Source organism: Limanda limanda, chromosome 10, assembly GCF_963576545.1.
Source record: "Limanda limanda chromosome 10, fLimLim1.1, whole genome shotgun sequence".
Lineage (NCBI taxonomy): Eukaryota > Metazoa > Chordata > Actinopteri > Pleuronectiformes > Pleuronectidae > Limanda > Limanda limanda.
Genome location: NC_083645.1, coordinates 24,244,236 through 24,258,012, shown reverse-complemented (window position 1 = coordinate 24,258,012; position 13,777 = coordinate 24,244,236). Strand labels below are relative to the sequence as shown.

The window sequence follows — 13,777 nt, the reverse complement described above, 5'->3', positions numbered from 1 at the left end:
AGTGTGGGTCTAATAAAGGACTTCATATCTTATCTTATCATGTTCTGTTATTCTGCAGCCTTTTTTATAGAAGTGTTGATTGAACTGTAAAACCATTTTGTAGTTTGTGGTGCCGCTGAATTGTGTTTTATTATTGTGGAAGGTGTCTCTCTCTAATTTTGGCCGCCCAGCATTGGAGGCTAAAAGCTACCTACAACTCTCTATATATTATTAATACGTCTATTCTAACTATATCGTACACACATCACATCAATATTTGGACAATTAACTTATTTAGTATAAAATATTGTAATGTTTCATATTATTTATAGCTTTTTAATCTCTTTTCCTTCTTATATCTAAATAATTATTCAGGTCAATACATGTTTATCTCTTGAAAACTGAATGACAGACTTCTGGTTGGAATTTGACTTTTCCTGCCAGTAGACAGAACTCTCCTCACCTCTCTTCACTGTGACTGAGCTCCGAGCTGATCCAGTGGTTTTACATCCCAACACATCTGGGATCTGCTGCCTGCTCGGACGTTTGGCTTGTCTCAGCTTGATAAGTGTGGATTAGACTAAAGCAATATTTAGAAATAATCCCTGGTGTTTAATGGACAATGAAAATCTTTTTTTTTATTTACTCTAATTCCAGCAGCGGTTTGTCCGACAGCTGACCTCAGAGTTCGGACTGAAAGTGACGGAAAGACTCGTAATACCTCGACATTTAAATAATAACAATGTCAAGTGTGGATGTAAAGCATCGCTGTACAGTGCAGAATCTGTATTTCAACATTTGGTGATCTTAAGTTCTCTAGTTTTTTAGGAGACAGCTCTCATGCAGCGGCTGCAGGTTCCGTTGTGACCCAACCCTTCAGTGCATGCTTTCCCACGTTCTCTCTCCCCTGTTTCACCCAACTATCCTGTCCATAAAGGTAAATCCTTGAAGGAATGTTCGAAAAACACCAATCTCGAATGTTAAAGAAAGTGAAAACTAATTCCTGGCTAAGCCCCTTGGTCCAGATCGGCACCACATCGTACCACCAAGCTTCATTGAAATCCGCCCAAGTCCAAAGGGGTGAAAGCTCCAACTAGCTGCCTCAGGTGACAAATGGGGTTAATGGTTTCGGGTTAGGGTCCGACAAAGTACTTCCCAGTGGAAACTACACTTTCTCAAGTCCCCAGCAACACACCTGTCCAGTTTCCACGTTGACTGGATGAGCAGTTTTTGAGACAAACTGAAGGACAGACGGAGACTGACGGAGATTTCTGGATTCATGAGCAGGACAGAAGGATTAAGTTCTGCTTCATGTGTTTAAACTCCACTTCTTAAGATAAATAAACCATCTCAAACCCACTGGATTATGTAAGTAAAAAAAAAAGCATTATCACGAAGCTAATAACGGCATTATTCAGAGTTTATTGAAAGACTCTGTAGAAGCAAAGATTATATTCCAAAGAAAGTAAATTTAAGCCACATGATGAAGCTACATATTCTTAGAGTAGCATTTTAAATGTATTCCCTATATGTTGAGTTAAATAATCTTCATGGACCCCCAGGTTTTCAGCCCATGTTGTACTTTTTCCTTTTCCTCCTTGGAATGAAATCATGGTCATTAGAGGTTCTTCCCCCTTGAGCCACTTAAACCTATTAAAGGACAAAACACTTGGGCATGCATGAAGAAATAAATGATCCTTTACATAATTCCAACATGTGTGTTTTTAGTGGTTCTGCGGTTAAACCAGCAGCAGCAGCAGTGAAATAACTTGTGTTTACCGGTGAACCAGCGTTTCCTGATGTTCTCCAGGTGCTGGAGCACTTCACTGAAAGCACGCTGCACTATCGATTCTGTTTTCCATATAGTACCGACTGTGTCTTCAGCCTCAGCTATAGCTCTTAGTTCTCTCCGCCTCTCTGAAACTGGTGAATTAATTGTCCCGCGGCCTGAATCCGACCAGCAATAAGAATCACTTTAATTGCAACAAATGTGCAGGAGTTTGTCTTTGTGGCAAACTGCTGCAGAGATATATTAACCAGAGATGCGACTGAGGCAGCTTCCAGTGTCCGTTCCATCACACAAAGCTATTTATTCCTCCAACTAGTTCGAATGGAATACTGGAATAGCTGCAGCCATATTTTATTTTAGCTAAATACTGTTCCCCTGTGGAAACTAAAAGGAGGAATAACCCCTCAAATTAAAAAGTGGTCCATTAAACGGTACGGCCACTCACGGAGAGTCCCTCATTGATTCAGGAGCGGGGTCATAAATCTCCCACCCGTCGGGGATAAGGGGATCTCCGGCTCAAAAGAGCCAGAAAGAATAACAGCACCCCGCTGCTGAGACACTATTCAATACTGTACTCTAACATGACAATCTATTAACAGCCGAGGAGCCGAAGGTCGTTAGATCGATTATCATGAGCATTCACGACCGCCCCCGGTGCATATAAATAGGTTCAAAGTTGACTAAATATCCTCAATTATATTGCAAGGAGGTGCTGACATGTCTCATAAACACAGTAACTCAGAGAGGAGCCTGACATTCATATTTAGATCACAGCATTAATTGTTATTTACGGTTATTGCAAACATTAATAAGTGAAGGGTGCTATAAATATGGTGTTTACAGCAAATGTGTCCACTTGACGACTGAAACATTGAACCTCAGGCTGAAACATCGGCTTATTATAGCAGATGTACATCAATATTGTGTATAGGCCAAGTAAAAAGTAAAATATACTATAGACACAGACGTATCTTAGTATCTTACCATTCTTATTGATATGGTTTATATGACTCGTTTACAGATTTCTTTTAATTGTCTCAAGCATTCATAAACCTCTCATGCTCCGAAACTCACTCATCAGTCAAACTGTCAATTAACTCGCAGCCGAGAAACTCATTTAATAATCTACCTCAAGTATTTCGGAGCCAGGAAATAAAGTGAGGCACACCTGTGAGACGTGTGCCCCCCCCCACCCCCACGCTGTCAGCACCGAGCAGGGATGCTAGAGTCCCCGGTTAGACGTTAAACAGACACTGCAGCAATAACCACGGGCGGCCATAAGCAATCACACAAATCAAACAAGTGGGGTTAAATTAGAGGAGCACCTGAGTCGAGTAGATATCCAGTCAATAATCTGACTCATGATATCAATGCATGAGTAAATAGAGCAATCGCACATCTCATGATACATCTGTCGCACTCCAAACACTTATGTGAAGACAAATAGGGCAAAGACAACACAAAATAAACACAATAAGTCCCACTGGTATTAAAACCATCGATAGACAGCTGGGATTCTTTCACACCTTGTAGGAGGATTGACGTGTTCAGTAATAGAGGCAATTCGATGCAATGCTAACATCGATTTAATTGAATATCTATAATCATAGAAATATAAGAATTGCATTTACGAAGTGTCTGAAAGTTGAGGAACTGGAATCCAAGCAGATCCCAGAAACCTCCGGCTGCTGATAACACATCCACTGGTAGATTTCTGAAGGAAAGAAAAGGAATCCACCCGGGGAATTAAATCCTCTTGTGCTGTGATCACGATGTCACAAACTTGCCTCTCTGCTCCCTGCTCGGCTCCCAGCATGCAGCAGCCCCCCGACTGGGCGCCGGTAACAAGGGCCGTGGCCTGTGAGCCAACACACACCGGTCAGAGGAGAGCAGGGCATGCTGGGTAGTGAGCAGAAGGCTTTCGGTCAAATTGGCGCCCCGTGTCACCTTGTCAACACCTCGCCGACCTGCCAACGCTCACACGTTGTCTCGCCGCCACCTGGAGAACGCCACCCACTCTTAGCACCCCCCCCCGCCGTAACTCCACCCACTCGTTAGCGTGCAGCACCCGAGCGATGAGGTGGAGACGGAGCCAGAAGACAAGAGACGGTGTTGGGATTCTTTAAATGGTTTTGTCACTGTTACATTACATTCAATTATTTTTCAACTTGTTTCAGATTCTTTCACTTTCTCCATCTGCGTCATTGTAGCATCAATTTGTACCACGACCAAAAAAGTCCTCTTCCACAACAGAGACAATTTCCTCCAAGTCCGCAAGATTCTTTCTTCAGAAAACACAATTTCTTGCACAAACTTTTCTAACTTCTGATTATAGTAATATTTTGCATCTGATTTGCGTAAAGATGAAGTATAATTTAACAAGATGCTCCACGAAATCATGATGTCCCACATGACACAATTCACATGGAACTATGACTTTATTCTCTCAGATTTTAGTTGATTCTCATTTTTGCAATTTGGTCCATTGTTTTCTAAGATAAGATAAGATAAGAGAAGATAAGATAACATAACATAACATAACATAACATAACATAACATAACATAAGATAATTCATTATTAGTCCCACAACAGGGACATTTGCAGTGTTACAGCAGCAAGGGCAGTACAAATTCAGTAAAGTAATAAGTAATATGCAATACTTATATGTGTAAGAGATATAAAAATACACTAACTAATATATACAGTATAAATAGAAAATGCTCAGTGTGAATATATGTACAGTGTAAAGGATTGATGCTCCATTGGATTGCACTGACAGAAATGTAATATTGCACAGTTCAGAGAGTCGGACCCGAGGTAAAGATCATTCTCTCAGTCATGATAAACATTGAAGTCACCAGGTTTATCACTGGGATCAGGAAACCAAGTATTATCATGTTGATTAGGTTCAGTGGGATCAGACCCACGGTGAAGCTCAGGTAGATCTGCAGCAGCCTGAGGTGACTCCAGGACAGATTCATCTGCATGTTCTGTTCTGTTCAGGTCACATTCATCAGTGGATGAAATAAACTAAAACTGAGAACACCTGCAAATTCTGTAATTATCCTTCATTACACAGGGAAATCATGTCAGGGCAGAAAGATGGTGAGAACAGAGGAAATGACGATTGTTGGGAGATATTGTTACTATTCCATTTTCATTTCTGCTAAGAAATGTAAGTCATGTAAGGTTTTAACAGCTGGAAACATGGATGTGTAGGTTTAACATCCTTATAATGATTATACGTGATTATATGCTGCAGGTTTTTTATATAAACATGTATTATAGCTGTGACCTCGACAAAGCATATAGGCTCTTTGCCATGTTTTCATCATCTGTATTGTTTTACCCTTTAATGCTGTTATTTATAAAGTTGATGTCAAATAAACTGAACTGAAATCATCACAGTTTTCTCATCCGTCTTTTCTCGGCATCTCAGATCACACAGAATGACTCAGTGACTTCAGTGTCGTTATTTCTGACGGAAAACAACGGCTAAAACTGCTTCAGCAAAAAAAACCCACAAGACCCAAGTTGTAATCAAGTAGAATAATTCGTTAAATGTGATTCTTGTCTGTAAAGCAAATGTGAATTAGAGTTTTTTGTAAAAGAAAGAGAGAGAGAGAGAGAGAGAGAGGAAGCGAGAGAGAGAGAGAGAGAGCGAGGGCGCGAGACAAGCAAAGAAAGAGACAGGCAGAGAAAGAGAGAGAGAGAGAGAGAGAGAGAGAGAGAGAGCAGGAGTGAGGGGGAGAGACCAGCAAAGAAAGAGACAGGCAGAGAAAGAGAGAGAGAGAGAGAGAGAGAGAGAGACAGAGAGAGAGAGAGAGAGAGAGAGAGAGAGAGCGAGGGCGCGAGACCAGCAAAGAAAGAGACAGGCAGAGAAAGAGAGAGAGAGAGAGAGAGAGAGAGAGCAGGAGTGAGGGGGAGAGCAAGCGAGCGAGTTGGGAGCTGGGGATGATTTCTCTAGGGATGAAGGATGCGAGTGTGTGTGCGTGTGTGGGTGCGGGCGGGGGGGGGGGGTGCAGAGAAGAAGAAGAGGGGAGGATGAGAGAGAGCGAGTCGGGCAGGGGAATGAGAGAGGGGGTGGTGGGTGGGGGGGGGGGGGGTTGGGTGGAGGAGAGCGAGGCGAGGCGGAGCTGATTGAGATTTGGGCCTCCAGAGCTGCAGGCTCCCGGCTGCTCCCGGCTCGGGGAGAACACGCTCAGTTATTGGAATTCTTCTCCTTTTTTTTTTTTCTCCCCCCCCCCCCCGTCTTTCTTTTTCTAATGAATTAATTCTTCTCATCCAATTTAGGTGAAGATGAAAAGAGAGCAGCGCTGGCAGCATCAAATTTAGCTCTTCTGTTTTTTTGTGTGTGTGTGTGTGTGTGTGTGTGTGTGTGTGTGTTGTTGACCGGGGCCTCGACCGTTTGTGTTGCTGCTTCTGTTCGGTTAATATCACTATGACACTCGTTATATTTATATATATATATATATATATAATGTTTTTTTTTTTTTAAAGGTGGAGCCTTGTTTACAAAAATCCAACAACAGCAACATTTAAAGAAAATTTCCTGGGTGCGTTATTGTGGATGTTTCACGTTTTCATTTACCAATATAATAACACAAAGAGCCCCCCCCCCCTACCCCACACCCCTTCCCTGCTCCACCTTAACCAATTTACCCACACACACACACACACACACACATACATACACACACACACACACACACACACAACACACACACACGTGCCCATCCCCCACCCAACCTGAGGATGGAACTGAAACACACACACACACACACACACACATACATACACACACACACACACACACACAAACACACACACACACACACACACACACACACACACATACACACACACACACACACACACACACATGGATTCAGAACCACCTCAGCTGAAAGTGCTCAGCGACAGTGACGTGACCTCAGGATCACACGCGTGTCGGAGCTCACGCGTGTGAATATGCAGCAGCATGTAAACACACCTGCTTCACGTGAACTGACACCGAGCCGCTGCTAAATAAAGGTCCTGAAACTACAAGACGTCTCACGTGTGAACGATCACAAGGAATTCATATTGAGATGTGATGAATTACAGATGTTTATTATACGGAGTCAAAGTTCAAGAACAGGTAAAGTGGAACATTTACACGTTTATATAGTAATGTAAACGTTGTATTTATAGGAAAGGACTTTAAACTATTACATATCACGATTAATAATATTAATCTCTTATACAAGTTAATAGTTCAATGACCAAATATGTTTATATTGACAAACAGTTTATTACTAGATATTCTGTGTATCCAAAAATAGATGCAATAGGTTTTGTTTTAATCAAATTCTCTCTAACTGTGAAACTTTTGATGACTCATCTTGACGTCAGGGCAGAATATAACTTTTTTCTCCCGATGACTAAGACGAGATGATGACGAGACGACATCATTTATTAAAACATAAACTGTGACTATACCATCATCGAGTTTTTAGATTTTATTCAATCCTTAGAATATCACACTGACATTCGCCGAAAAGTACCTTTAAAAAAATAAACCCTCTATTGTTTTCCTGTGAACCACTTAACACCGAAAACATCTGTCTCAAGTCGTTTCTGACTCAGATTCGTTTTTTTACAAAGGACTCGAGACAAAACTAAATCTGCAGTAAACCGTCGCTGGTGCTGTTTTCTATTTCACAAGGAATTTTCACATCTAAGAGCAAGAAAGAAAAAAGACAAAGCTCGGCCCCGAAGTGACACCGAAACCAAGGAAATCTTGAATTAGGGTCATTTGCATTGAAAACTTGTCACGTGATCTCAAGCCAGTGGCACATTTTGATCATTTCTTTTCACAAAATCAGATTTCAGATCTTAATAACAGACAAAATGACTTTGAATTTTTCTCAATTATGTTTTTTTGATTCCTTTTTAGTCTCAGAGCCCTCGGCAGGTCAGCCACAAAGTTAATTTCAGACTCTGCACGCCACACACACACACACACACACACACACACACACACACACACACACACACACACACACACACACACACACACACACACACACACACACACACACACACACACACACACACACACAGACAGACACACAAGTGAGAGCCTACTGTCAAGTCCTGAAAACAAGGCGGCGTTTGGCTGTTTAATGTCAGAACAATCCGGTCCGGTGCTGTAGCTCAGGGTTCATGGTACAGGGAACATGGAATCCCTTTAGCTCGGCTGCTCGCCGCTGACAAGGTATCTGGCCTCAGCTTCATTTAGAGAGTCAGCAGAAGAACACTAAGAGTCAGCTAGCCATCTGGATCAGTCTGTAGTGGAGCAGATATTCACTCCCGCCCGCTGGGGGATTCGCTCCCCAAAGTCAAAAGCAGATGAGCTCAGCTTTGGCGCGTTCAGGAGACCTCGGTGTCAGGTTCGGATTATCTCACCTGAGCAATTTGTGTTTCCTCTGCTTTCTCCTGCTCCTGCCTGTGCTTCACTTGTACGGCAAAAACCAAACCCGTGCTATCCCGAAGATCTTTACTCATGTCCCTGTCCTTCAGTACCAGGTGTCGGCTTTAAGAGCCGGTCGACACCTTCAACAGGAGAGCGGCCGCTGGGTTTTGCAGTTTAGGGTTTTAAATTCTTTACGGTTTTATGGCCTTGTAAAGCACCTGATTACGAGATTTCAGCTTGAACACGCCATCTGCATAAATTCATGTAATGCATTCAAACCGAGAATTACATGAAACACACAAAAATTGATGTTTTTTACAGTCTAGAGAACAAAATAACTTGCTTTTCTCTAAGAAAGGTTTCTAAAATGAAAACTAGAGAAAGGGACAGGAATTAAATAACATGGACATTTTCCTAAAGTGGATTTGGCGTTGAGTAACTCTTTAAATTTCATTAAATTCAAATGCATTCATTCCCAAAAGTATCCACTGCTTCAGAAATAGTGGACAGACATATGAGATAACACATAGATCTTGAAATATCTGACTGTGGAGCCACCAGCCACGACAGAGAAAAGGAAAATCAACAGCTGTGAATGGATTTGATCTTTCACCAGTTAAACACCTCGACTGGCCCATTATCATAGCTTGTGATCAATTATTCATGGTGGGAGACGCGCTGAGGGGTCAGGTGTTACCTTTGTAAACATTGGCTTCCCGTGCTGGGTGACCATGGTGCACTGATCACAGTCCAGGGTGATGCAGGAGTTGTGGAAGGACTCCTTGGAGTGTTTGAGGATGTAGTGGAGCTCGCTGACCCCCCCCTCGAACACCGTGCTGAAGTATCGTGGGATCAGCGTCCGGCCGATCGCTGCAGGGGAGACAAAGGAGAGGGCACAGCTGCTTAATATAGGAGAGCACATGGGACATGATGTGGAGAGAGACACTGGGCTTAGTGGAGAACACATAGGAGAGGAAGAGAGGGGGACAGCTTCAAAAACTGCCACTGATATAAGACCGATAATGCTGCTGCAGGTTGTAGCTGCAGGATGCTAATGCTACTGCTAAGATTTACATCTGTGTTGAAGTCAAAATCATTCTCTTTTTGGGCAAGACAGTGAAATTACACATTTCCCAAAAATATTGAATATTTCTCTTTGGAGGAAAGTCAAGTTTTGAGTAAACACACATTTCCTAAATTACCTTTTTTAATCAACATGTGAAGTTGAATGTCTCAAATGTTAAATGCTACTTCAACATGAGAGTTGTACAAACACTTTCCTTTTAATTAAATTGGCAAAACTGTGGAATCCAGAACAGTTTAAACAAAGAAAAAAACCGCATGAATATGAATCTGAGGAGATTCAGTGGAATATTTCAGTCCCTAACGTTGGACAGTGCTAAAAAAGGCTTTGATATTAAGTACTCAGTAGAGAACTGCATTAAATACATAATAATTACACGTATATCATATTAAAGTTAAATGTAAGTCAACTTCAATGAGAGAGAACAGAAACTGCACAACATGGAGAACTGCTTCAGATTAATTAATCATGATAAACATCATATTGGCTGTTGTCAAAAACTGATCAGATGTTCAAACGGACGAGATTGATTCAAATATTTGAGAGCAAAGATATTTCAGATTTTTTCCTGTCGGACTTCTCGATCCCGTTCAATCATTCCAGGGAAGATCGTGAAGTCGACTGTTTATTGATTTGACCTCGACCTCTGTACCCAGCCGGTTGAACGTAACACTGCCAATAGAGGAGCCTCCGCTTTTTGGATCAACTTTAAACATCTTTACAGTTAGTTACCGCAATTTGTAAAGCATTGTGAGTGAAGTGCATGATCCAATATGTCATTTTTGGCCGTTAAAAAACAATAATCTCACCACCAAATCATTATCAGCAGAGCTGTGGTAATCTGGATGAACTAGTTGTTAAATGTGTGTTATTGATCAGCAGCCGCCCTGATGATCCTGGTTATTTCATGAACCCAGATCCTCAATGCAACAGGCACATAACTGATTCACAGAGAGTATTGGATTGTCCTGAAACCCATCGATCGCCTGAGGACCTAACACCGAGCTGCCTTCAGGAAACCTGTTCACCCTTCAAGAAGTAAAAAAAAACTATATTCTGAGATTGAGTCTGATGTGTCAAATACAGTTTTTTCCAGCTCAGGGAGGTAAATTCACTTCTTTCCAAGATTAAAGATTTTCTTAAAACAAGCGACAGTATGAAGAATTCCAGCCTCTCGAGCCACTTCCTCCGACACTTCATACAAACACACTCGCTTTCAGATCTGAGCATATTCTCACACATTTTTCAGAATAATACGACTCCGCGACTGAGTTTCAGGTATTAAACTGAATTATTAAGATGGACAACTTCTGCAGAGCAAACTTTCTGCAGGAGCCTAAAGAGACAATGAAGAGGCTGCATGATGAAAACCGGAGGAGGAGTCAGGGAGGGAGAGATTGTCTTCGGTGTTTTATCGCCCTTGGGCTTCGTCTGGTTTCCATCTCTACTGTGTTAGCTGGCTTCAAGAAGAAGGATGGATGATACACAGAGAGACGCTAAGTTCCCCATCACAGTATGGATGCACTGTGATGCAATATTACACATTCCTGAATACTTGGATGTATTAAAAGTATGAAATAATGTGTTTTTTGGTTATAAAAACATTAACAGTATTTAATTTGGCTCATCAAGGGTTTTGAGAGCGTCTTTCCTTCGTCAACTAATCACCATTGGCTTTGAATTTTAGCTTTACAGCTTCTTTATCTCAGTGAAAGTCCCACTGCACCTCGTAACTAAGAACCTGGAAATCTAGAAACGCTCTCAACACACTAGACAGAGGATTGAATAAAGTTCAGTTTAACAATAGATAAGAGATTCATGATATCTACACAGACATCAACTTGAGGTGCTTTAAATGAAAGAATACTCTGTTAACAACAGTGTAAACTGATAAATCTCCCAAGATTCAGTCAGCTTATTCTACAAAGTGATTTATTGTGACAGGGTGGCACAGTGGTACAGCGGTAAAGTGGGATAACACTGTCCCCTCACAGAATGAAGATTCCTGGCTTGTTTCACACTGGGCGGGGGTCTTTGTGTTACCATCTTTCCATCTAGGTAAAGTTCCAGGGCCGGTTGGGAGCCGGTTCCTGAGCTCCAACCAGTTCTTTGTGTTTTTTCGAAAGCCAGAACAACTGGTTCCAGTGCAGCATTGACTCTTTGCTGGTCGGAGGCTGTGGTTGGATTATCGTGAACAACTAAACCAAACAAAACTTTGTTGTGAAGATGCAAGTTGGCCATGAGTCTGACTTTTCTCCAGGTTCTCTAGCAATTTAGTTGTTTTGGATCCGCTTTATTTCAGTCCAAAGGGAGAAATGAGGTGTTAATGCATCGTATTTAAGAATATAATGAAAGACTGTGTTGAGTGCACAACTGCATGTGTAGATCAGGGATTGTACAGCATCAGCATCAGCAGCAGAGCAGCAGCTGCGTCAAACAGCTTTTATACGAGACATAAACATTTTAAACCTCTTCCTCGAACTGCAGAGCTCAATATTACAGTTTGTGATTCTGGTCGAGCGGCTGAACAACTCAAACCGTCTCCAGACCTCATCCTGCAGGACATTCTCCCTTAAAGACCGTGTTTTATTTAGTTCTACGGCTTTAGGATTTCTGCTGAACACACACACACACACTCATTTTCAGCTCCAGCCTGCCTCACACACTAACAGACACACACACACGCCTGTGAGCTGCAGTGCAACCGCTGGCTTCATCCAAATATCACTGGGCAGTTCCACATGAGCGAGTTGACTTGCTCAAGGGCAGGGCCAGAAGTTACTGGAGGGGAAAGTGCTGCTCATTCACTTTGATGCACAGGGGATCTCAACCAGCAACCGTCTGGACTGGAACTGTTGTTTTTGTTTTTTTACTTCTGGCTGAAAACTTTCCATGTCCCGTTATATCTGAGTCTTCTTTTTAAATATCATTCCCTCCATCGAGGAGCTTGTGTTTTACCTACACCTCTTTTTGCTGCAGCGTTTCTATCACTTCTTCAACCTTTCTGTCACTTTCTCAGGAAATTATGCATGAAACTAGAAAAACTTTACTTATATATTTAGGATAATTTGGGCCCTGAGTGTCATATCTTTACTTTACATCCACACATCTTATGGACAGTCTCCCCAGAGATCACATGACACTATGACAAAACACTGTTTACAGTAACAGTACACCGAGGTCCCTTGTATCTCAGGACAACAGCGAGACACAGTGATTATATCATATGTTAGAAGGACAAAAGAAACAACCCTGCTTTGAGAATGGGTTGCTGGGGACATGCTGCTGCTTCAGGACAATACAATGCAATTCAGGAGCTCTGTGAGTTTGCAGGACTGTTAGATGACAAAACACTGCACCATGGTTTATCACACCACAAGACGGGACTGAGCAACTTCGGTGAGTCTAACTGGAAGCAGCTTTTTTTTTTTTTTTTTTTGACGCAGTGACCGTGATTGTGCTGCTGCCAATGCAGCACCTTGACAGATGTTGTCACATTTCATTCTGCTAAATCGGAGGCAGGTACAACTTCTTTGTTGTGTGAATCCTTTTTTGCTGACGTGTGTTGTTCTCTGCGGTGCTGAATGTCAGCCCGACGCTGTGAGTCCCGACCTGAGGTGCATCTGGACCCATGGGAGAACTCTGGTATTAAGGGATTGTGGAGAAGCTTGGCTAATTTCATCGAATGACTCTGATTTGTCTTGTTTTTCTGTAAAACAACCAAACATTTGTGTTCAGGAGGATTAATCGTAATAAAAACAACTAATCCATGAAGCTGCTGCACAATCTCACCGACCTGATCACTTTCACTCCACATGCTGCATTTGAGAGAGAGTGAGTTTGAGCAAAAAAAGGTAAATAACAGTTTAAAGTAGTAGTGAAACATCCACCTCTGCCAGGAAGTTCTTTACCCACCCAACTAAAAGAATTAAGAGCGTCATCTAAAATGTAAACCATTCCATGATCACTGTGTCTACTGTTAAAATAACTGTAACAATATCTATATTTCTGTTACTTTGGATTAACAGGTGATCAGAAGCGGCGGCAGAATTCATCACCGTAAATTATACGAAACAACTTATAGCAAACCGATTCTCCAGTTCAGGTTCTTCATATTGAATCGAGCTTCTTCTCTAATAGGTGAACACTTGTTTTGTGCAGCAGCTTCAGGTTCCGAGGACATAGTCCTGCTCTTTATTTGCAGCGGCTCAATTACTGCAAGTCACTTTTACAGTTGCTAAAAAGAAAAGCTGCAACCAGCACCATCACAGGTGAAAAGTGCAAAATATGGGTTTAAAACCAGATGAATTTTGCATTAGGACACTTTGCTGGAGCACTTGATCTAATCTGACTGGGCTTTGGAGGACGTCGGGTCAGGAAAAGGTTGAGGATCCCTGTGAGAAGAACTAAACTAAAGACTTTCCTCTAGTCCTTTGTTTCCTTATTTAAGCATCAGCGCTATAACTG

General features: G+C 41.9%; 1 protein-coding gene across 4 annotated transcripts in view; it reads right to left on the bottom strand.

Moving 5' to 3' along the window:
- The window catches only part of ldb2a (LIM domain binding 2a), an 87,951-nt gene that overhangs the window by 21,804 nt on the left and 52,370 nt on the right, over window positions 1-13,777 (bottom strand). For all 4 annotated transcript variants that reach the window (XM_061079484.1, XM_061079485.1, XM_061079486.1 and 1 more), the window contains exon 3: window positions 8,924-9,096. In XM_061079484.1, coding sequence (XP_060935467.1) covers window positions 8,924-9,096 — 173 coding nt within the window. The remainder of the gene's footprint in view (window positions 1-8,923; window positions 9,097-13,777) is intronic.